The following is a 26,052-nucleotide window of genomic DNA, read 5'->3' as shown; positions in this document are numbered from 1 at the left end:
AATGAATGTATTGCTCCAACTATTCAATACATTCATATTTTGTAAATAATACGTTACATCTATCTTGGTACTACTAGTTTCGGTCACATGTGAACATTATTAGCCGAGAGACAATAATTAGACACAACATATTAGAACTACTCAAATAACTGTACAGGCACAAGTTGACATTATAAGAGGTGTATCAGATCGACAGTGATAATACTGTACAAACATTGTGATGGTACGTGATACAAATTCATGTACCGGTATTAAAATTGAAGTCTACTAAAACTTAAAATCTTTTCAAAAGATTATCCAAAATAATTTTAAATATAACAACATGCTAAAGTATAGCCTCCATGTATGGCATTACATGTGCTCAAATGGATTAACCAAATGTCTTGGAAATAAGATACATTACATTGTAAGCATAGTACTTGTAAGGTTCCTCTTTTAGAAATGGAGCTTCATATGGTAAAGGAAAATATAAGCAGTACCTTGACAGCTGGAGCATAAATGTCATACACATGAAGCTTAAACCAGACCATTATTTTCTTTTAGTTCATTTTCTAATTTTGACTATCTTTTCTAGATATACTTTATAGTCTAGGTTCTGTTCTGAACTGTTACCAGGCTCCTCATATTCATCTATCCTATCTTATCTCCTTCAGTCAAATCTTGTTCCGTTTAAGACCTGGGGAGTATTTTCATGCCTGTCTTGGCCCTTACTTATCTTTTGATGATGCCAACATACTGGTAGTGGTAGCAATTATTGTTTGAAGAGGAAATGCAACTAGGCAACTGTACTCTCCTAACTCTATTTGGAAGAAAGAAAGAAAGAGAAAGAAAGAAAGGAAGGAAGAATGAGGTACAATCCTTAGAAGAATGAAGAGACGGACGAGTAAGAACGTGAAAATGAAGGACTAGAAAAAGTAATATTTTTGGGGTGAGAAAAGAGGAAGAGTTAACCAAAGGAGATCAGCTAGTAAAGATGAACATGAAAAGAATGCCATAACTAAGTAGAAGTAATCCCAGAGTCACCTAAGGACCTCATGGTAGCAAACCCCTTTAAATACCTGTTACATCAGGCAGGAGATAATTTAATGATTATAATCATTCAACATCCGCTTGAAGATATGTTAATTTGATGCCATGTAGGCTGCCTCCACAACAATTTTGAAATTCCATTTTAAGCCACCAGTTTCCTGCTTAGAAAATGCAACTATCCTTTGTCATGGTTCCAAGCCATGCCACTTAACTGGGGTCTTGGGTTCAATTACCAGTTAGGCCAGGGACTTTTATCTCAATATAAAGGCTGGTTCCAGATACACTCAGCCTACACAAGAAAAACTGAAGAGCTATCTAAAAGTGAGATATTGCCTCGGTCTAAAGAATGACTATGGAATCTGTCTCGATGAACACGCATCTCCTTGTAACCTAAAGGTTTCGGGCTGGGCAGCAGTCACTTGATAGGCCAAGACCCAATAGAGCCATAGCAACATACAGTTTGATTCAATCATCACACTTTCTTATAAAATGCAAGGATATATTTCAAAGTACAAAATTACTGCTCTATTCACAAGATTTTCATATTTATTATGTCTTTTTGGATTCATTCCATTGCCAACTGAGTATTTAAAACATTACTATATTTGTGGCACATACGACCCAGTGCGGCATTTTCTCTGAAGCACATTCTGAGAAGTTCAGACCGTACATTTGTATAATCTTAGTCAAACAAACCAGAACAACCACAATTTCTCCTTCATCGCCACTGTTCTAAATTACAAGAGTTGTAAAACACCAAGCAAGGATCACAAGTCATTTACACAACAGTGGAGTTAGCTGATAGTGTGTGATACTTATAAAGCTGAAAAAAAACCACATCTTGTTAGCGGACAAACTTTATTCATCTACATAGAGAGGTCTATTCAACAAGTGACTTCAATCTTTCTTTGAGATAACCTATGTCTCACAAGATAAATCTCATTTTTGCTCATATCACCCGTTGGATCAAACTGGGACTGTGGTGGTGAATTATCTAGTGGATAACTGGTTCAGTTAGTGTGCATTTCCTGAGAAGAATGATGAAAAGACTTTCTTGGCTATGGCAAAACTGAGTACAATTCTTAGTGTAACTACCACAGCCAAAGGATTGTACATGAGTAAAGGGAAAAATATTATGCAAATTTGATATGTGTATACACAAGAATAAAAAAAAGGACAGTTTACGTAATGGATGTTAAGTACCTAAGTTATATAACCACATGATGCGATGTTGTAGAAGAATGCTGAATGAGAGATGTGGTGGATATTATCACAAATTATGAGGTAATGAATCAAATTGGTGAGAGGAAAGCAATTTGGTGAAATTCAATGAGAAGAAGGGGTAAAATGGTAGAACACATCTTAGGACACCCAGGATTTGTTCAGTCAGTTTTCTTTTCAAGGGTGCAGGTGGTAAGAACAATTAGGGGTAGACACAACATGAATGAGAAAAATTAATTAGTGTAGATGTAGAATGTAGTAGTTATATAGAAATATATATATAGAAATGGCCGGGCATGGCCAATCGGAGTAAAGATAATGGTGGCAATTTCTTCTTTCATGCTGTCTTGCTTTCAATTTCCCTATATGAGAAAGAATGGTTTTTGGGGCGCGATGGTGGGTTTATAGCAAGCGTAGAGGAAGGATCTCTCCTCTCTAGTACTCCAGGTATTGTAAAACGTTCCTTTTCTATCTTTACTAATGATTACCAATGCCTGCCTGCTTGCGGAAGCGCCACCGTGGATCCAGTGGCCTTGGTACGCTGCATCCAACTAGTACACGGACTGTCAATCAATACTGATCTGCATTTAGGGCAGTCGCCCAGGTGGCAGATTCCCTATCTGTTGCTTTCCTAGCCTTTTCCGAAATGATTTCAAAGAAATTGGAAATTTATTGAACATCTCCCTTGGTAAGTTATTCCAATCCCTAACTCCCCTTCCTATAAATGAATATTTGCCCCAGTTTGTCCTCTTGAATTCCAACTTTATCTTCATATTGTGATCTTTCCTACTTTTATAGACGCCATTCAAACCTATTCGTCTACTAGTGTCATTCCACGCCATCTCTCCGCTGACAGCTCGGAACATACCACTTATAATACCAATATAAATGGTCCGTTATTGGACATTATAAATTTTCCAGCTAGCTCATTCTTGGTTGCCAGCGTTTCGCCCTCGTGTGCTAGGGTGGGCTCATCAGTTGGTACCTAGCACACCTACCAATACGCTGGCTAGTGCATACCGTGGAGGCCACTGCGTAGGCTAACTGGAGCCACCGGCAGTGCCAATGCACCAAGAGACCTTGTCTCATCACTAAAAACGCTGGCAACCAAGAATGAGCTAGCTGGAAAATTTATAATGTCCAATAACGGACCATTTATATTGGTATTATAAATTTGCTCATTCAGGACAAATATTTCAGATTCCCTATGGGAATCAACATCTATATCATCTGATGGCCAAGCAGGCATCAATTTTTAGTGATGAGACAAGGTCTCTTGGTGCATTGGCACTGCCGGTGGCTCCAGTTAGCCTACGCAGTGGCCTCCACGGTATGCACTAGCCAGCGTATTGGTAGGTGTGCTAGGTACCAACTGGTGAGCCCACCCTAGCACACGAGGGCGAAACGCTGGCAACCAAGAATGAGCTAGCTGGAAAATTTATAATGTCCAATAACGGACCATTTATATTGGTATTATAAATTTGCTCATTCAGGACAAATATTTCAGATTCCCTATGGGAATCAACATCTATATCATCTGATGGCCAAGCAGGCATCAATTTTTAGTGATGAGACAAGGTCTCTTGGTGCATTGGCACTGCCGGTGGCTCCAGTTAGCCTACGCAGTGGCCTCCACGGTATGCACTAGCCAGCGTATTGGTAGGTGTGCTAGGTACCAACTGATGAGCCCACCCTAGCACACGAGGGCGAAACGCTGGCAACCAAGAATGAGCTAGCTGGAAAATTTATAATGTCCAATAACAGACCATTTATATTGGTATTATAAATTTGCTCATTCAGGACAAATATTTCAGATTCCCTATGGGAATCAACATTTATATCATCTGATGGCCAAGCAGGCATCAATTTTTAGTGATGAGACAAGGTCTCTTGGTGCATTGGCACTGCCGGTGGCTCCAGTTGGCCTACGCAGTGGCCTCCACGGTATGCACTAGCCAGCGTATTGGTAGGTGTGCTAGGTACCAACTGATGAGCCCACCCTAGCACACGAGGGCGAAACGCTGGCAACCAAGAATGAGCTAGCTGGAAAATTTATAATGTCCAATAACGGACCATTTATATTGGTATTATAAATTTGCTCATTCAGGACAAATATTTCAGATTCCCTATGGGAATCAACATCTATAACATACCACTTAGTCGAGCAGCTCTTCTTCTTTCTCTCAATTCTTCCCAACCCAAACATTGCAACATTTTTGTAACGCTACTCTTTTGTCGGAAATCACCCAGAACAAATCGAGCTGCTTTTCTTTGGATTTTTTCCAGTTCTTGAATCAGGTAATCCTGGTGAGGGTCCCATACACTGGAACCACACTCTAGTTGGGGTCTTACCAGAGACTTATATGCACTCTCCTTTACATCCTTACTACAACCCCTAAATACCCTCATAACCATGTGCAGAGATCGGTACCCTTTATTTACAATCCCATTTATGTGATTACCCCAGTGAAGATCTTTCCTTATATTAACACCTAGATACTTACAATGATCCCCAAAAAGAACTTTCACCCCATCAACGCAGTAATTAAAACTGAGAGGACTTTTCCTATTTGTAAAACTCACAACCTGACTTTTAGCCCCGTTTATCAACATACCATTGCCTGCTGTCCATCTCACAATATTTTCGAGGTCACGTTGCAGTTGCTCACAATCTTGTAACTTATTTATCACTCTATAGAGAATAACATCATCCGCAAAAAGCCTTACCTCCGATTCCACTCCTTTACTCATATCATTTATATATATAAGAAAACATAAAGGTCCGATAACACTGCCCTGAGGAACTCCCCTCTCAACTATTACAGGGTCAGACAAAGCTTCACCTACTCTAACTCTCTGAGATCTATTTTCTAGAAATATAGCAACCCATTCAGTCACTCTTTTGTCTAGTCCAATTGCACTCATTTTTGCCAGTAGTCTCCCATGATCCACCCTATCAAATGCTTTAGACATGTCAATTGTGATACAGTCCATTTGACCTCCAGAATCCAAGATATCTGCTATATCTTGCTGGAATCCTACAAGTTGAGCTTCAGTGGAATAACCTTTCCTAAAACCGAATTGCCTTCTATCGAACCAGTTATTAATTTCACTAACATGTCTAATATAATCAGAAAGAATGCCTTCCCAAAGCTTACATACAATGCATGTCAAACTTACTGGCCTGTAATTTTCAGCTTTATGTCTATCACCCTTTCCTTTATACACAGGGGCTACTATAGCAACTCTCCATTCATCTGGTATAGCTCCTTCGGCCAAACAATAATCAAATAAGTACTTGAGATATGGTACTATATCCCAACCCATTGTCTTTAGTATATCCCCAGAAATCTGATCAATTCCAGCCGCTTTTCTAGTTTTCAACTTTTGTATCTTATTGTAAATGTCATTGTTATCATACGTAAATTTTATTACTTCTTTGGCCTTAGTCTCTTCCTCTATCTCAACATTATCCTTGTAACCAACAATCTTTACATACTGCTGACTGAATACTTCTGCCTTTTGAAGATCCTCACATACACACTCCCCTTGTTCATTAATTATTCCTGGAATGTCCTTCTTGGAACCTGTTTCTGCCTTAAAATACCTGTACATACCCTTCCATTTTTCACTAAAATTTGTATGACTGCCAATTATGCTTGCCATCATGTTATCCTTAGCTGCCTTCTTTGCTAGATTCAATTTTCTAGTAAGTTCCTTCAATTTCTCCTTACTTCCACCGCCATTTCTAACTCTATTTCTTTCCAGTCTGCACCTCCTTCTTAGTCTCTTTATTTCTCTATTATAATAAGGTGGGTCTTTACCATTCCTTACCACCCTTAAAGGTACAAACCTGTTTTCGCATTCCTCAACAATTTCTTTAAACCCATCCCAGAGTCTGTTTACATTTTTATTTACCGTTTTCCACCGATCATAGTTACGTTTTAGAAACTGCCTCATACCTGCTTTATCAGCCATATGGTACTGCCTAACAGTCCTACTTTTAAGACCTTCCTTTCTATCACATTTATTTTTAACTACCACAAAAACAGCTTCATGATCACTAATACCATCTATTACTTCAGTTTCCCTATAGAGCTCATCTGGTTTTATCAGCACCACATCCAAAATATTTTTCCCTCTGGTTGGTTCCATCACTTTCTGAATCAGCTGTCCTTCCCATATTAACTTATTTGCCATTTGTTGGTCATGCTTCCTGTCGTTCGCATTTCCTTCCCAATTGACATCTGGCAAATTCAGATCTCCCGCTACAATCACATTTCTTTCCATGTCGTTTCCCACATAGCTGACTATCCTATCGAATAATTCCGAATCCGCATCAGTGCTACCCTTTCCCGATCTGTACACTCCAAATATATCAAGTTGCCTATTATCTTTAGAAATGAGCCTTACACCTAGAATTTCATGTGTCTCATCTTTAACTTTTTCGTAGCTCACAAATTCTTCTTTCACCAGAATGAAAACTCCCCCTCCCACCTTTCCTATCCTATCTCTATGATACACACTCCAGTGCCGTGAGAAAATTTCTTCATCCATTATATCATTTCTCAGCCATGATTCAACTCCTATTACAATATCTGGTAAATATATATCTATTAAATTACTTAATTCTATTCCTTTCTTTACAATACTTCTACAGTTCAACACTAACAATTTTATGTCATCCTTACTTGATTTCCAGTTCCCTGTTCCCTTATCACCGCTCCCTAGGCCATCCCGTTTCCCTGAATGTACCTCCCTATTACCCTTCCAAACAAATTTCCTAACTTATACGTACCACTGCGGTTTAAATGAAGGCCATCCGAGCGCAGATCCCTTTCTCCTACCCACCCATTACGATCTAGAAATTTCACTCCCAGTTTCCCACATACCCACTCCATAGTCTCATTTAAATCCCCAATCACCCTCCAGTCAGTATCCCTCCTACACAGTATTCCACTAATAACAATCTCCGCTTTCTTAAACTCCACCCGTGCTGCATTTACCAGATCCCACACATCTCCAACTATGTTGGTACTTATATCAGCTTGCCTTACGTTGTTGGTACCAACGTGAAACACTACCACCTTCTCCTTCCCCTCCTCCCTCTCTTCTACTTTCCTCAACATTTGCCTCAACCTAATTCCTGGATAACATTCTACCCTGGTTCCCTTTCCTCCACACACTTTCCCCACGTGTCTAACGATGGAATCCCCCATGACCAGAGCCTCAACCCTACCCACCTCATTTGATCCCCTCCCCTCCTGGTCAGCCCTATCTTTCCTGATAGCTGCAGAAGCTACTTCCTCCTCCCTTTTTTCCTTCCCATGACCCCGTTCCACCTGTCTTTTCCTATCCTCTATTCTACATTTCCCTTTCCTACCTTTTCCCTTCCTCCTACTTCCACGCATCTCAGCAACAGTTCCCTGTCCCTCATCTTCCCTCTGTTGTTCTACCTGGAGTGACTCGTACCGATTTCGCACAGACACCTGTCCTGAATTCTGATCCTGAATAGAGCCCTTGGCCTGCAATCTCCTTCCCCTTAGAACATTAGACCACCTGTCTTCTACAACTCCTCCCTTTCCTTCCCCTCCCTCTTGTACACCTACTGTAACCTGTACATTGTTTGAGGGAGTCCTATCTTCCTTCCCGTCTTCTGTGAGAATCCTAATTATCTCCCTCAAACTTTCCAACTCCTCCCTCATACCCCTCAATGCCTCACCACACCCACAATAAGTACACTCGCGCTCCTTAGCCATTCTTTACGGGGGGGGGGGGGAATTTTAAATTAAAAAAATAAAATAAATTATTTGCAAAAAAATAAATGAACGGAGGGATATATTGTCTGGGATAGTACACAACAATAAGGTAATTAATATACGACTACACTACAATACTACTTAGTCGTGCTCTATTATTATTTTTTTAAAACTTTTTTATCCTACAACCCCTAACAGAATGATGACGCAAACAACAACAATGAATACCTCCAAGAAAACAATCCTTTAAACACAATCAATAAGTGTTACACCCCAACAAATTTTCTTTCTAAATAATATTTAATACATCTGAAATAGACATTCAGGTTATTAGGTTGCGTCAAAGACATTCAGCTTAGGCTATATGAACTGCAGTACAAACAGAGTCAACAACACAACCGTGGGAATGTAACGCACTACCTCACGTAATACGCCGTTGACATTCAGAAAATGGTATTCAGAGGGCCAAAATAGAGTTAAATCAAAAGTCCTGCACATGGTAGCCGAGATGGTTTGACACTATAGAGAATAAGTTGGCAGTGAAAGTCTGAACAGCAAACACACGACACTTCCTAAATGAGACGAAACATACGTAAATAATAATTATAATGAAGGGTGTAAAACTCCACGAAGTACGACGATACGTGCTTGAACGCAATATTAAACAACAAACGTACCACTTCGAAACCGAACCGGATAAAAGTAATTGACTTACTTGGAAATATATAACTATAACAGTACAGTATGCTTTGGCCATACAATATATACCCTTGTTAACAGATCGCTAACATAATAATACCAAGTATAAGGTTAGGTTATGCTAAAGAAAACAGACATATCTTCTTCTACTGCTTGCTGATAGGTTTGTTTGGGTTTGTTTTTATTATTACCCAGTCACTGTATATATGTATTATCGTCTCGTATTTGTTAAATAAGACTTGTTATTTACACGTATGACACATTATGGGATGTTATTCATACATAAATTTATAATGTTATTGTTAACATCAAAGGCTAACTAGCGGTTGTATTCAAAAGCGAGGCATAGTGTTTGAAGGTTAGGGTTACAAAGAATGCAGTCTGAGTGTAAATCCTATGGTAGCTGAAACAAAAGAAAGTCGTTTGTTTACAATGTTAATTTGGTATGATCAAGAAACTGGTTTAAAACTGAAATTATATGGGGTGATGGTTCAAATAATAAACATTAGATGCTTGTTGGCAGAGGTATGTTCATTTTTATTAATTGCTTGAGTAAAATACGTTGAGGGGAAGCATATTGAGGGCATTCAAAGAGCAAGTGATGTTGGGATGTCCACAGATACAGTATGGGAGCTTAGAAATGTTAAAGCGGTATTTGTAGTCAGGCGTTAATGCATGGTTAAATCTTAATCGTATGATACCGGTATTAATTATATGACGTCGAGTATAGGATCTGTTTAAGTACCATGGTTTAGTAGGAATATAGTGTTGCAACTGATAAAAGAATTTCCCTTTGGTACTTGCCGAGCGTTGCCATAAATTTTGCCAAGATTGACGTGCTTCATGTTTGATAATTGGAAAATAATCTGTAACAGGTATTTTGATTTGAAGGGGATCTGATAAGGAAGTACTTGCTTCTTTAGCGGCTAGATCAGTGTGCAAAATGTCCTTTGATCCATATTAAAGTAATATAGGCTCCGTAATGTTCAAGTTGATACAGCATTTGTTTAACCTCATATAAATATCCATTGTAGGACTGCGTGGGAGTATGCAGAGCGTGAAGAACACTTTAGGAATCCGTAAAAATGTTTACTTTCGGAAACGCATGTAGTTGCACATATAATAGAGCTTGTCGAATTGCAGTGAGTTCAGCCGTGAAGGTAGTTATATTATTCGGTAAGTGATACTGAAAAATTGTGCGTGTATTGGAATCAAAGAATGCTGCTCCTACCCCATGTAGGGACTTCGCTCCATCTGTATATATATTTACGTAATTTCTGCTTGGTGATATTTTAAGTTTCTTTACTGTTGGCATAATTGGTGCGGTACTTTGTGAGGGATGAGGTGATAAGGAGGAAGATTGAATAATAACCTGAGGTTTAAAATTAAGGGTTTCGTATTAATATGCGTGCATGATTAATTGTGTTGTTCTTAGTACAGAGCAGCGAAGAATATGCAACTCTGCGTAAGCCAGATATATTGCTGGGTATCTACCGTTTTTTTGGAAGTCGTTGTTGATAATATTCGTACAGAAGTTGAAGTTTGGGTATAATAATGGAATTTGATCGAGTAAGGTGTTTCAGGACATATATTTTTGCTAAAATTAAACGTCTAATGAAGAGAGGGTATTCACTGGTTTCGACTAGCAGTGCATTTGTGGGGGTAGTTTTAAGAGCACCAATACAAGGTCTTAATGCTTGGTGTTGTATTATATCGAGTTGTGATAAGGTAGTTTTAGGTGCTATATCAATTATATACGCACTATAATCCAAATCGGAGCGTGTAGTAGCCCGGTAAAGCATTAATGCGGTTGATGGTTCTGCTCCCCATTTACGCCTCGTAGCTGTTTGTAGGGGCCGATGACCTCGATGTTAGGCCCCTTTAAACAACAAACAACTGTTTGTAGAATTTTAAGGTAGCCTTCTGCTTTTCTATGTAAGAAAACAGACATTTGAATACCAAATATAAAGCATCAGTGGAGTACAAATCACAGAACAAACAATGTGTAACGACCAGGTAACTAATGGAGATAAATATTCTACACAATGAGAAACAGACTGAAAGTAATGCATGCACTATTTCACTTGATATATGGAGAATTGGACCGTTAATTTGGCGGGTAAAGTGCTGAATTCGTAACATCATCGCACTACTAACACTATACGAACCATTATTGCACTATAATAACCGAATATATATATATATATATATATATATATATTATATTTATTTTCTGCGCACTTTTTAGCGATAGATTTACACCCTAGTGCTGAATCGATCGACTTCGGTTATCTTCGAGATTCGTATTGGCAACCTTTGAAACACAAACTAAGAATCGCTTATCATCATACCCGACTACAGTTACAAGCCGGAGTCATGTAAGTTTGGCAACGTCCAGTGGAGGCCAAAGTGCAAGTGCGGGATCTATCCGTGTATGTTGATGTCTAGTGAACTTCATCTCGTGTTTCCTTTAATTTTTCACGAAAATGTTCGAGTACCTATATATAACAAGATAAGTGATAGAGTAAGCATACGTACAGCCTATTATCGAAATAATGTGAAGTAGTTAGTGGGACTTTAAATCAATAACGTTATTATTTGTGATGGTGCGGACTGAATTTGGCTCATCAATAAAATGTTTCGTGTATTCGCAGATGCCCAGAAATGTGTTCTCATGTATCGTAACAACTGTAGCATTAAAACATGTTTTGTTATGTACCTCGTTTAATTTTCCTTCAGACGAGGAATTAAAACAAAAATGGATTTTTCATTTTAAACGGGATAATTGAGAACCTGGGAAGGATTCCGTCGTATGCATAAAACATGCCATACTCGGAAGTTTTTTCAACGGGGGATAAAATCTGTGACAGTAAAGTCAACGTAACTATACTACCAACTAAACCTAATGAGCTTCTCCCTGATGCATGTTCAATTATTTTCCCAAATTTGCCAAAATATTTATCATTGAAAAGTGTTAAGAAACGATCCTGAAAGCAGGAGCAGAGTAGGGTAAACAAGAAGATGGATGATATGCCAAATGTAACCCATTTACTCCAAATTCACCAAGATATGAATATCACTGTATATGTTGTCACTTATCAGGCGTTGGTAAAAGAAATGTCATGTTTAGCAAATGGTAAAATATCAAAGTGGTCTCAACTAAATGCATATTTATTAAATTATATAGGAACCACTCCTTGTAGTGTTAGTGTTAAATGTGTACAAATAAATATATTAAAATGCTTCACAATCTCATAGAGTATCGTGAGGCAAGCAGGGAAAGCACACTCTTTGTCTTGCCTCATATGTTTAAGGGAACAATTCGAACTTTGCACTAAAAGGGCCGGGCTGAGTGGCTCAGACGGTTGAGGCGCTGGGCTTCTGACCCCAACGTGGCAGGTTCGATCCTGGCTCAGTTCGTTAGTATTTGAAAGTGCTCAAATACGCCAGCCTCGTGTCGGTTGATTTACTGGCAGGTAAAAGAACTCCTGAGGGCTAAATTCCGGCACCTTGGCGTCTCCAAAATCCGTAAAAGTAGTCAGTGGGACGTAAAGCAAATAACATTATTATTATTATTATTATTATTATTATTATTATTATTATTATTATTATTATTATTATTGCTATTTGCTTTACGTCGCACCGACACAAATATGTTTTATGGCGACGATGGGACAGGAAAGGCCTAGGAATGGGAAGGAAGCCGCCGTGGCCTTAATTAAGGTGTGAAAATGGGAAACCACGGAAAACCATCTTCAGGGCTGCCGACAGTGGGGTTCGAACTCACTATCTTCCGGATGCGAGCTCACAGCTGCGCGCCCCTAACCGCACGGCCAACTCGCCCGGTGTTATTATTAATATTATTATTATTATTATTATTAGCACTAAAAGGAAAAAGAGTTAGGCCCTTCTCAAAAAGTTTCATGTGGAACTGTGAAAGCAAATTATTTACTGTTCAGTCAGTAATTATAGCTTATTGGTTGTAACTACAATGTTACTTCACCTCAAGTCCTAGAAAGTGAGATGAAAATTAGGATTAAGGGTGTTCTAGGGTTGCGGTGGTGGTGGTGGTGGTGGTGGTGGTGGTATGGAAAAGTGAGGTTTGGCTGTAGCCAGTTAGAAATGTCTGATTCCATCAAGACAGATGTTATTGGGCTCAATGTGGAATTAATAAACAAGTTAGACTCACATTTATCATGTGAATTTTTTTGGTGGTCATTTTGAGATGTCAGGGGTAATATGCTGTACCTTTCTGGATATACAATAAGGACAATATCTAGAACGATAAGCTTTGACACTTGTTTAGGTCACCTGCAAAGTAATGAAACAGGTGATCCCTATTTTGAAGAACTTCAAAGATGTGGCTTAGGGGTGCCATCACATTGTATTGTTTGTGTGTGTGCAGAACAGTGGTGTACAAAGACCATTTGGGTTGTGAAAATTATAAAGAATTTCTGTTTTCTCTGTCCTGAGCTGCTTTCGGAAGAGATGACAACCAACAGTTCTGGTTTGAACGCCGTCATTGTGGGCGTGACAATAATGGTGCGATAGATTGTTTATTGTCTACATTTTCCAATGTCTTGTTAAATAAGTGCTGAAAGCAGATGAAGAACACAGGTTATGTCAGCAGTGAGGATAAAAACACTAAGCGGAGGAAGCTGTCAACGCTCCACAGTAATCCAGCTTGTGAGTACTGTTCTTAAAGTGCTTTGCCTTTATTCATGTAAAATGTGTATTTCTAACTTCAGTGAATGAATTTACTGATGTGCGTGTTTCTTAGTACCATTTTACGAAGAGTGTGCATTTATCACAATCATCGTGTTGGTTTAAATGTAGGGAATATGGGTGAAGTCATTCAAAATCGGACACGCCCCCCTTTTCTCTCGGCCTCCGCTTGACAGGTAGATACAGCGTTGCCAAGCGTACCTTCCGGCTTTAATTGTAGATGGCTCTGCTTATCATCGCTGTGCGACATCTGGCGTACACTTTACGTACTCGTACTGTTGTTGTTTACACGAACTATAGAATTCATGCTAGGAACAAGTTTTCGCATTGGGAAATGTTATATAGTATTATATATTGTGTGTGTGACACAGTTGTTGGCGTAAGATAATAACGGTTTAGAACATTCATATCGATCGATCATATTATCGATTCGATTCAGATTTCGTTTCCATTCAGTTGGCGATACTACCGGAACCGACAGTGCTCCCTTCTTACTCCTCAACAGAGTACAATAATCTATCACTAAAAAGTGCGCGTACAATACCTATCGACAAGTGTGAAGAAATACTACCAATTTCTTCTAGGTTAGTTCCTGAAGTTCTAATTCTTGTTGTAGTTCTTCTTCTACTACTTCGTCCTGATGGGAGGGTTTTGGGGTTTTTGAATGTTACCCAGTCACAAATCAGGAGTATAATTATCCTGATTTTTTAAAAAAAGTTTCCATACAAAACTCACTCAATATTAAACGACTCACTTATTTACCTACATCCATCACTCATGTATCCACACGCTTATGTCTGCAAGCTATGAACCTAATCCTAAACAGTTGTCAAAATGTTAATGACAAAAGAATGCAGGAGTGTATGGCCTTTGGGAAAAAACAAAAGGTTCACTATGTCCATTCACGAGATGGAGAAAAAGATTAACAACATTAAAAGCACATAAAGCAATTTCTTGCGCCATTTCGCGCCGCTACCTGTGGTGCAACTGGCTCTATAGATGTGGACGCGGGAATTGTATCGCAACAGTCTAGAGACAATGTCTCGCAACTGTCCCCATACAATGTCCCGCGACTTTGTCGCTAGGTGTGTAGCCGTGTACTAGCCTTTAGATGTATTGTCGGAGGTGCGTTTTGATGCTTACCAGAAATGGCAACCTGATTGGAACACTTCGTCAGGCAAAAAAGGTAATTTTTATTATCAGCTCCAACCCATTATTCCTCATAAACCCTGGTACTTTTATGGTACGTATTCCCGACGGCACGTCACAAATATCATCCGCTTACGTTTCAATCATGCTTTAACCCCTCAGTATAAAACCCGTTTTCAGCTAACTTCCCAAGCTTACTGTCTGTGTGTTCTGTCTAATGATGATAGCAATCACATCTTTCAATGTCCGGCTTACGACGTACCCAGACGAACTTTTTTTATCTATACCTTTGCCTACCAGTAGGCCTATATCGTGTTTATTAGTCCTCACTCCCGCCCTCATTGACATTTTAAATCGGTTTCTTGATGATGCTCACTTAGTGTTATAATCATACATATAGCTGATTTGTGGCCGAGTCATTTCACTGATTAGCCTTCAGTGCCAATTACTCCACATTTTCTCGTATGATAGATTTATGCGTGTCGGTCTCAGTAAGGTTTTGGTGTCTGGACCAAGGATCATGTAAGGTCTGGACGATAATTATTATTTGAGTCCAACCCCACCTCTCAGGAAGTAGAAGAAGAATTAGAACTTCAGATAACTTAGAAGACACTTCTCACTTGTCGATCGGTAAGCTGAATATAAATCCACGCTTAATGATTGTGCAAGAAATGTTTGAACACTGTTTTTGAGGCTTCCTTTGTGCAAAAAAAGAAAAAAGAAAATCAGCGCTTTTCCCCCCAATCTAACGGCACCTACAGATCTTTTATCTCAAGTGAAATGTTGCATCTATTACTGGTACCTTCAGTCTGTTTCTCATGTGTAGACTATTCATTTCCATTGGTTAACTGGTCGTTACACATTGTTTGTGCTGTGATTTACTATCTGCGCACTTTTTAGCGATAGATTTACACCCTAGTGCTGAATCGGTCGACTTCGGTTATCTTTCGAGATTCGTATTGGCAACCTATGAAACACAAACAAAGAATCGCTTATCATCGCTGTGCGACATCTGGCGTACACTTTACGTACTCGTAAAGTTGTTGTTTACACAGCAAAACCAAACTATAGAATTCATGCTAGGAACACGTTTCGCATCGGGAAATATTATATAGTGTTATGTATTGTGTGTGTGACACAGTTGTTGGCGTTAAGATAATAAAGGTTTAGAAAATTCATATCGATCGATCACATTATCGATTCAATTCAGATTTCATTTCCATTCAGTTGGCAGTATTTACCGGAACCGGCAGTGCTCCCTTCTTACTCCTCACGGAGTACAAAAATCTATCACTAAAAAGTGCGCGTACAGTATACTCCAGTGATGCTTTATTCTGGTACTGAAATGTCTATTTTCTTTAGCATAACCCAACTTCATACTGGGTATAATCACTACTTAGCGATTAGTACGGAGAGCATTGTATTGTATCTCCCAAGCGTACCGTAATAGTTTTTAAATTTCCAAATAAGACAATTACCTGTATCCGGTTCGGTTTCGAAGTGGTAGCTTTGTTGTTTAATATTTAGTTTTTGGAACGTATCGCCTTACTTCATGCAGTTTTACTCACACCATTCTGTTTCTTATGCACGGTTCATTTCATTACGGAATTGTGGTGGCTTGTTTTCTGCAACCTTTCACTGCGAACCTCAAACTTCTCTGCTACCATTTGCAAGAATTTGGATTTAATTGTATTTTGGTTTCCTGTATGTCGACATCAAGTTTAGTGCGTTACACCTCCACGGCTGTGTAGTTGACTTGTACCGCAATGTATATAGCCTAAACTACAGTAGATGTTCTCGACGCAACCTGATAAACAGAATGTCTCTTTCAGATTTATTAAATATTACTTAGAAAAAATTGTGGGAATGTAACACTTATTAATTGTGTTTAAGGGATTGTTTTCCCGAAGGTATTAATTGCTGTTGTTTGTGTCATCAGTCCGTGGACTGGTTTGATGCAGCCTTCCATCCGACCCTATACTCTGCTGAATTTTCATTTCCATGTAACTACTACATTCTAAATCTACTCTAATCTATTTTTCATATTCATATTTTGGTCTACCCCTACCGTTCTTACCACCTACACTTCCCTTGATAACTAATGGAACGAATCCTGGGTGTCCTAATATTGTGTCATGCCATTCTATCCCTTCTCATCAAATTTCACCAAATTGTTTTCCTCTCGCCAATTTTATTCATTATCTCATCATTTGTGATAATATCTAACCATCTCTTCTTCTGCATTCTTCTGTAACACCATGTCCTGTGGTTATATAACTTAGGTAGTTAATATCCATTATGTGAATTGTCCAATTTTTAACCTTGTGTGATACACATACAAAATTTGCATGATTGTTTCCTTTAGTCATGAACAGTCCTCTATATGTGGTAGATAAACCAAGTATTGCGCTCGGTTTTGCCAGAGTAAAGGAAGTCTTTCCCTCAATTTGCTCAGCAAATGCACAATAACTGAATCAGTAATTCACTAGACAACTTGCCACCACAATTCCAGATCCGTCTATTGGGTTAGTAAAACTGAGATGCATCTCGTGAGACATATCTCAAAGAGGGATTAGGACTGAAGTCACTGGCAAGATAGATCTCGCATTGTAGATGGATAAAGTTTGTTGTCCACTAACAAGATGCATCTCCTTCCACCTCGTGTGTATCTCTCACACTGTCAGCTGACACCACAGTTGTGTAAACATCTTGTGATCATGCTTGATCTTTTACAACTCTTCTATTTCACTACAGTGTCAGTGAAGGAGAAATTGTGGAGGTTCCGTTATGTTTGTTTATGATAATACAAATGTATGATCCAAACTTCCCAATATATGCTTCAGGGAAAACGCCGCAGTGAGTCGTATGTGTCACAAATATTGTAAACTTTTAAATACTGTGTTGGCAGTGGGATGAATTAAAAAAAAAAAGGGTAATAAATATGAAAATCATTTGAAGAGAGTGGAAAATTTTGTGCTTTGAAAAATATCCTTGTATCCTATAACAGTGTGTGAATATTGAAACAAACTCTGTGGTCACAATAATAATTATTAAAGTAATGTTGTATGGTCCACCTTTTTCAATACTATATTATGCAATATTGTTGAATTACATTACTGAACTAGGGACTAGTTTCGGCCTTGGCTGGCCATCTTCAGCCTTAATGTAATACATCTAATAATCAAACAAATATAAAAACACATGAAAACTAATGTACAAACACACAATTAACATTTAAGTCTGAGATGAACTAAGTATAAAATCTGAAAAATAAATTAGGCTCTAAATTCTTAGCATCTGGAGTATGCTCATCATCGAGATTCTTTCCTGCATTGATATTCATAGAACTGTTAGTTCCATCAATGCCAATCATTACAATTTTAATTGCAAGATGGGAACTGGTAAATGTTGATTATGTAGTCAGATCATCAGTCACCAAATCTTCTTGAGTGGTGTTAGCAGTATGCAAGCCACTGGATGCCACTGTAAACAACCACCAGCTGACGCAGAACTGCTGGATGGTGTTTCCACATTGACCAACGTAAATAAAATGAAATTTTCCCGTAGTTTTCCTGCTGTTTGACCTAGCCTTTCCAGGTTATTACCAAAATCTTCCCACAACTTCTTCTTGGACCCAGCTACTATTTGTATCACTTAGTTTCATTCATCTGTGTACAAATCCCTGTCTTCATCAGTCCTTGTTTGGAACCAATTCTGATATGCCTTCCTTTTAAGTTTACAAGCTGCTCTCACTTCATCACTCCACGACCATGTTCACTTTTTCTCATCTTTATATTCACTTGTTCCTTGGCACTCCCTTCCTATTTCTACTACAGCATCACTGTATGCCTCCCTTCTTCTTTCTATATCCTTAACCAGCATACTGTCCATTGTTTGGAACTTTTGGCTAATCACTTCCATGTACTTCTGTCTAATTTCCTCATCATGGAGATTTTCTTCCCTTATTCATCTGCAGACAGAATTCAATTTCAGCATCCTAGGCCAAGAGATACTTAGTTCACTGGGAAGCAGATAGTGGTATGTATCATAAAAAAATCCCCGGTAATCCCACACATTCCAAATGGATTTCCTGAATTTTAAGTTGGTTATGATATATTCCATTATGGATCTGGTGCTTCTGCCCTCCTATGTGCACCAGTGAATAGCATTATCATTGAAGAATGTATTTGTAACTGCTAATCCCAACTAGCACTGATGTCGAGCAGATGCTTCCTATTCCTGTTAGCTTCAATATCTTCCCTACATTGAAGAGTTTTACTGTAATAATTGTAGAAAACCAGTGCTCAACTCAGATACTCATATTATGAAGACTTTTTTTAACACTCAAGCAATCATTGTATCAAAGTGAAATGTGGATAACAGCTGACACAAAAAGAAAGAATAGAATCCTCTGGATTGTGAAGTTAGCCAAATATGTTAAAAGTCAGATGGCTAGTTCAGGTCACAAATAAGTAGATTGTGAATAAGATTGATAAGAGAAGAAAGGTTTGGCAAAAGTTGACCTTAGGTTTAGATTCATGGGATGCATGTTGAGAACCCCAAAACTCGTTCAGCTAATTTCAAAGGCAAGTATATTTGGTAGGAATTTTTTATCAGTCAAGAATAGCTGTATTACGTAATAGTACTGTAGAAATGGGTAGGTAAGCACAGGAGAGTGCATAGTGGAGATGTGTATTAAAATAGTCTGGAGACCTGCAGGGTAGTGCAAGATATGTTGACATGGAGATCTGTATCAAACTAGACTACAAAACTAGGGCGGCCACTGATAGTGGAGTGGCATTGTAACTGGCTTCTCACCAAGGTGCCCATGGTTCAATCCCAGCCAGTGCATGTGCAATGTTTGGAATAAAAGCCTTGTCCCTGTGATTTGATTTCCGTGGAAGACTGAGCTGTGGGGCTGTGATATAAACGTTGACAATAATGGAGAACTGCAGGCCTGCTTGGTTTGGTTGGTCTATAAATGATAGCCCTAACAATACTAATAATAATAATATATTTCCTGTACATTTTTTTCAGTAAAAGTCAGTGGAAGTAATTTTGGGCTCATTTTCATATAAAGACATCTGTTGCTGTGTGAAATGGACCAGAAAATAGAGATCAAGGAGGAACCTGTCTGGCTTGAAGGCGCAGCTAGTACATCATTTGTAAGTATCATTCCTGATTACTGTATAGTGATCGGAATTTAACTGGTAATCCAAAAGATTTTCAGATCTATAAGTCATTGTTTCATATGGAATAATATTTGTTGAATAACAAGGGGCATAAACTCTTCTAATTTTAAAAGCTACTTTGTCAGATATTTCATTGCACGACACACCTAGGTGGTAGTCTGGTAGGTGTGCTGTACGTTGTAGATGTACATGATCATAAGATGTGTGGTGATGGCATGCTGGATGTCATTCATTGTTATTTGAAATGTTGGGCAGTTTTTTGCATTAGAACTTTGGATTTATGATTTATCCCCATGGATAGTTTTAAAGATTGATAGAGATAGGGAATTGTACATAAATCAAATAAACAGAACTAAACAAATAGTTGTTGATTCCAAAAAGAATGTGTGAGAATTTTTTTGTAATAATCTGGAATAGACAGGTAAAAGCAGCAGGGAAGTCTTTCTGCACAGTAATAAAGAATCATACACAGAAAGCAAGAGGGAAAAGTAAGTAAATGGTGTGAACTCATAATAGATCCCAGGGAATCACTGGAGATGTGGAAGGAATATTTTGAAAGTTTTATTGACATAAGATGAGTCTTCCTGTTGATGTCACAAACAACTGAGCACACGGCAATGAGGAAAATGATGTTAGTGAGATTATGCTTAAGGAAGCAGAAAGGATGGTAAAAATGTCAGTTATCATAAAATAGCAGGAATAGATGAAATTAGATCCAAAATGTTGAAGTTTAGTTAGACGGTATGGATAAAATTGCTTCATATTGTAATAAAATTGTCATTGAGTGTTACTAAGGTACCTTCAGATTGGACAAAAGCTGTAATTGCATATGTCTATGAGCAAAGGACAGGAAAAATTGCAACAACTATTGAGGTATCACATTGAGCAGTATAGCAAGCAATGTGTTCCCTGGCATCTTTTTTTTTGCTAATGGCTTTACGTCGCACCGATACAGATAGGTGTTATGGCGAAGATGGGATAGGAAAGGCCTAGGAGTTGAAAGGAAGCAGCCATATCCTTACTTAAGGTACAGCCCCAGCATTTGCCTTGTGTGAAAATGGGAAACCATGGAAAACCATCTTCAGGGCTGCCGACAGTGGGATTCGAACCCACTATCTCCCAGATGCAAGCTCACAGCCACGTGCCCCTAACCACATGGCCAACTCGCCCGGTCCCTGGCATCTTAGAAGTAGGGTGAGATCAGTGGTTGAGAGGAATTTGGATAAAACCCAGTGTGGTTTCAGACCACCAAGGGGCTGTCAGGACCAGAATTTTGGTATACTCCAGGTAAGTAATTAAATAAAGCTACGGGAGGAATAGGCATGTGATTCTTCTTCTCCTTCCTGATAAGTTTCCGCTTATGAAGGTGGTTCAAGTGTACGATTAAGGGTAGATTATTAAAAGCAACCAAAGATCTTTATGTTGGCAATTGGCCTGCAGTAAGAATTGATAGTTGAAAGAGTTGGGTTACTTGTACTTGTTGGGGTTCATAGTTTTCATAGTTCATCTGCTGACACCTCACAAGAATTAATGAGAGTCAACTAACAAAGATGATCTTTAACTACATCAAATTAAATGCAACTACTAAATGGGCAGAAGAATCAAGAAAAGACATGGAGGAAGTTGGCATCAGTCCAAATGCAATCTTTATTAGAGATACGTTTCGAGCTAAAATTGATAAATTCAAGAGATTCCAGGGAAAGAAAAATAAAAAATCTGAGAACATTTGGTCAGAGGAGAGGAGGAGGAACCACAGCAAAATTATGACAAAGTTCTGAGAGAAGAAAAAAGGCCTATCCACCAAGTCAGTTATTTACTGTGGTCCAAATTAGGCCAAAATTTAAGAATTAATAATAATAATAATAATAATATCCCTCTGTGGGTGGGGAACCCAGGCAAAGAATTCATCCACGGTATCCCCTGCCTTTCGTAAGAGGCGACTTAAAGGGGCAACCAAGGGATAATCGAATTACAAACATGAGACTACTTGCAATTGGTACCGCAATGCGGTGAACACCATGGGTCAGCTTTACTTACGCATAGTACCAATATGTTAGGAACGGAATAGGTTTGTGATTGGGAGTGAGAGTGTGTAAATCAGGTTTGTTTTACACAACCTGTGATTAGTACCAGTATATAAGCGACACTATGGGTCTGCCTTCCCTATGATTAGTACCCACTATGTGAGGAGCCCGGTGGGATAGTACGAGTCCATGTGATTTGTGCACCTATGTGAGGAACACCATAGGTTTGTGTTGCCTGCAGATGGCACCACAATGTGAGAAACACCATAGGTCTGTGTTACGTGTGCGCATTACATTACCTGTGAGTAGTACCATAATGTGTGGATTACTGCGAGTCTACTCTACTTTTGATTAGTACCGCAACATGACAAATATAATGGTTCTACTTTCCTAGCGATATGTACCATTATGAGGGGCCGATGACCTGGATTTTGGACGTCTTTAGACTACAAGCATCATCGATTCAGTATTGTGCTTTAGAAGTCCCTTGGTCAGTACCATTGTCTAATGCTAGTCTCTGGGAATGTGGGACATTGCAGGTCGGATCCATTGATTGTTTTAAATTCTTATCTATCCATTCAATCTTCGTCACCACATTTTGAATTCTGGTCAGTGGATGATTTTGGACTTTTAAATTGTTATTACATTTTATCTTATTTTGTGTCCGACTCGTTGGCTGAACGGTCAGTGTACTGGCCTTCGGTTCAGAGGGTTCCGGGTTCGATTCCCGGCCGGGTCGGGGATTTTAACCTTAATTGGTTAATTCCAATGGCATGGGGGCTGGGTGTATGTGTTGTCTTCATCATCATTTCATCCTCATCATGATGCGCAGGTTGCCTACGGGCATCAAATAGAAAGACCTGCACCTGGCGAGCCGAACCTGTCCTGGGATATCCCGGCACTAAAAGCCATACGACATTTCATCTCATTTTGTATTGTTAGGGGCCGATGACCTAGATGTTAGGCCCTTTAAACAACAAGCAACATAATCGTCAAAATCAGCAGCAATAATAATAATAATAATCATAATTGTGGCCATTTGCAGGTCTTTTGAGCGGACACCTGTTGGAAAATGGGAATGTCTAAACAGTGAGACAAAGAATAATAAATGTATCAAATCTCCCATACAGTGCATCTGCTTCCTTGCCCGAATTCTGGCGATGGTATAGAGTTCTTTGAGATTTTGCTTGTTGGCTGCCTTTTCTGCCTGTTTAGGCAGGTCATCTGTGCAGTTCCTTTGATCCCTCCTCACACTTCTCTTTACTTCCCTTCCCTTTGCAGCATATTTTGATTGCACTTCTGCCTTTCTTGCTTGTGTCTTACATGTGTTCATTGCCTCCCTTAGCACTCTCTTCTCTCTAATGATTTCCCATGTCTATTCGGTCATCCAGTCCTTTTTCCTTCTATCCTTAAAACCCAGGATTTTTTGACTTTCTTCTATAAAGGCAGATTTAATCTTCACCAACTTTTCCTCAACAGTTTCATCCTCCACGTCAGTGAATGCTCGAAATCGATTCTTTAGTTCTATCCTGAAGACTTCCTTCAACTTACTGTCATCCTTTTGCTTTCCAACATCATACTGCTCCCTTATCTATTCTGTCCTCCTTTTCTATGCCTGGATCAGCATCCTAAAGGTAGCCACAACAAGATGATGATCACTACCAATGTCTGCACCTCTCTTATTCCTCACATCCAACAGTGAACGCCTCCACCTTCGTCCAATCACCTCATGATCTATTTGATTCTCCATCCTATGGTCCGGTGATACACAGGTCACTTTATGGCAATCTTTATGTGGAAAAAAACCATACCACCAATAACCAGATTATGGCTGGCACAGAAACACACAAAGAGCTTTCCATTCTCATTTCGTTCTCCTAGGCCATGCCTTCCCATGATGTGCTCAAGTCCTTCATTATCCTGGCCCACTTTTGCATTCATATCTCCTCCAATTATAATAATATCCTTCCTCTTCTGTTTCGTAATTGTGCTATTTAGATGTCTATAAAATGTCTCCTTGTCCTCTTCCTTTATTGTCTCAGTGGCTGCATAGCTCACTATCATCACAACATTTCTGATATTAGTCTTGAAAGTGCCACAATTATCCTTGCCAACACTAGATACCACTCCATAAGGCTCCTCTTAGCCTGCTTGTCCATCAATATACCCACACATTCACAGCTCACTCCATCGCCCTCATGTCTTCCAGAATATATAAATGTAGCTCCATTGGGGGTGGGGGGGAGGGGTGTTAATTCCCCAAACATGCTCCATATCACATCACTTAACCGTAAGATGTTCAGGCCATAACTCTTCATACATGCCACTGCCTGTCTTAGTCTTCCACTTTCCCGCAGAATTCTCACATTCCAAAATCCAATTTTTGTTACCTTTTCCAAGCCAAAGTCATCATCTATGGATCAGTCTGGTTTCCCTTCATTGATGTTTCTGTAATAGTTTAATTCAAGGGGTTGTGCAAGTTATTGGCCCCCAGTACCCGAAGCTGGTGGTGGGGCTGCCACCTGTTTTCCCTTGTTTTCTGTTGGGGTTGTCTCCCCTTGCATTTGAACATCCCTCTTCACCACAAGGCAGTGGTTTCCCTCTTCCTTTAACCCCAAGAGGGAAGGTTGCCTCCTCTGCCTACCTTGCCGTACCAAAGATCTCATTCTCTACCTCAGCTGCCGTTAAGGACTTCACCAGAGCCCCATTAGCTGTTACATTTCAGGGTTCCTATAAGACATTCTCAGCTACCGTAGCGCTCCTGGGGCATTCAATGGCCCCCCTATACTTTGCCCTTACTGTCCTCCATGACGTGGACGACGGGTTGGTTTTACGGGGGACATTTTCCTTATAGCCTGCACCAAATGCTTGTTTTATACCTTAGGGCTGGGACAAAGGCTCTAGTTTAGGCAATTAGTTTGGTAATTTGAAAAATAAAAATAATTTAATTTTAAAGAATGTCACCCAGGCCACTACAATTTTGTATCACAATAAATAATAAATAAATATAAGTATTACATAATTTCAAATTATTTATCTCTAATCACCGTTATGTTTTCTTGGCAGTGGGAACTCAATTTTTTAATTTGCAAATGTGAGGGAAAAGGGTTGGAACAGCATTTGGCAGTAATTGCTCCTGGTCACTTGATACATGCACTTACTTTTGGAAGTGTACAGAGCATGAGTGCCTGTATTGGGTGGGATACCATTTGTCGTGTTTCATCTTCACAACCCATTGTGGAGTAAATTCCTTGGTCTTGAAAGGAAATCAGAAGCATAGTCAAATAAATAATTACCACTACTTCCAGTACTTCCTCTGTATAAAAGTTAATCACCATCATCATTTTACAGTTCCAGTTTCCTGGGTACTGTTGACAAGCCTCTTTTATTCGGTCATATTGAGATGCATTCTGTTGTTAATGACATCCTCCAGTGTCCTTACCGAATCTGCAATGTTCATCCAGTGGTTTCTTGGTCTTCCCACCATCTGTTTTCCTGCCACATGTCTCTCCAAGTTAACATATTCTGTCCTTGTTGGCTCCATCCTCATTAGGTGACCAAACGACCTCAATCTGGTCATCCTGACCTGATCTAACAATAATGTAACAATCACAGCTTCCTACCTAACCACATCACTCTTTAACTTTTCCAGTTTTTTTTTTTTTTTTTTTTTTTTTTTTGAATTGTGGACCTAAGGAACTTCATCTCAGATGCCAGCAACCTTGATGAGTCTTTCTTACTGAGGGTGCAGGTTTCAATACCATAGGTTATGATTGATATGAAGTACTGATTGAACATCACCAGCTTTAATTTTGTTGGACTTTGGGATTCCATAGGAGTGTTCGTAGTTGCTGGTAAAAGTGAGAGCTCTTTTGCACTCTATTTGCCACCTTCTTTGTGGCTAATGTATCACGAGATATCACACTGCCGGGTTTCCTAACATGATGTTAACTTGTTCCTCTCTATTTATTGCCTTCATTACTGTGTTGGGTTTGCTTCTCTTGAGATTGAACTTCTGAATCTTAACCTTCCATTCATTGAGTCTCAACTGTACTTGTTCCGCAGGTTTCTCCCCAGATCATATCACCAGCGAAAGCCATTGCATTTTGTTTACCAGAGGTTTTCTCGATGTTCTTCATTATGTCATCCATGATGGTGATAAACAACAATGGGGATAGTGCACTGCCTTGCTGGTCTCCACTTTTGGTTGGAACCAGAAAGAATGTCCTTCGCCCAATCACGCACAGCTGGTAC

At 39.2% G+C, this 26,052-nt stretch overlaps 1 protein-coding gene across 2 annotated transcripts in view; it reads left to right on the top strand.

Annotated features, from left to right (window-relative positions):
• The first annotated feature begins 9,114 nt into the window (after positions 1–9,114).
• Positions 9,115–26,052, top strand: part of LOC136884895 (gastrula zinc finger protein XlCGF57.1-like) — a 34,582-nt gene continuing 17,644 nt past the window's right edge. Inside the window, exons 1-2 of one of the 2 annotated variants that reach the window (XM_068230101.1) lie at positions 9,115–9,233; positions 19,620–19,747. In XM_068230101.1, coding sequence (XP_068086202.1) covers positions 19,682–19,747 — 66 coding nt within the window. In that variant the 5' untranslated portion in view covers positions 9,115–9,233; positions 19,620–19,681. Of the gene's footprint in view, positions 9,234–19,500; positions 19,748–26,052 lie in introns of those variants that run through there. The other variant, XM_067157196.2, reaches the window with a different exon arrangement.

Source organism: Anabrus simplex, chromosome 13, assembly GCF_040414725.1.
Source record: "Anabrus simplex isolate iqAnaSimp1 chromosome 13, ASM4041472v1, whole genome shotgun sequence".
Lineage (NCBI taxonomy): Eukaryota > Metazoa > Arthropoda > Insecta > Orthoptera > Tettigoniidae > Anabrus > Anabrus simplex.
This window is presented reverse-complemented; position numbering and strand designations above follow the sequence as displayed.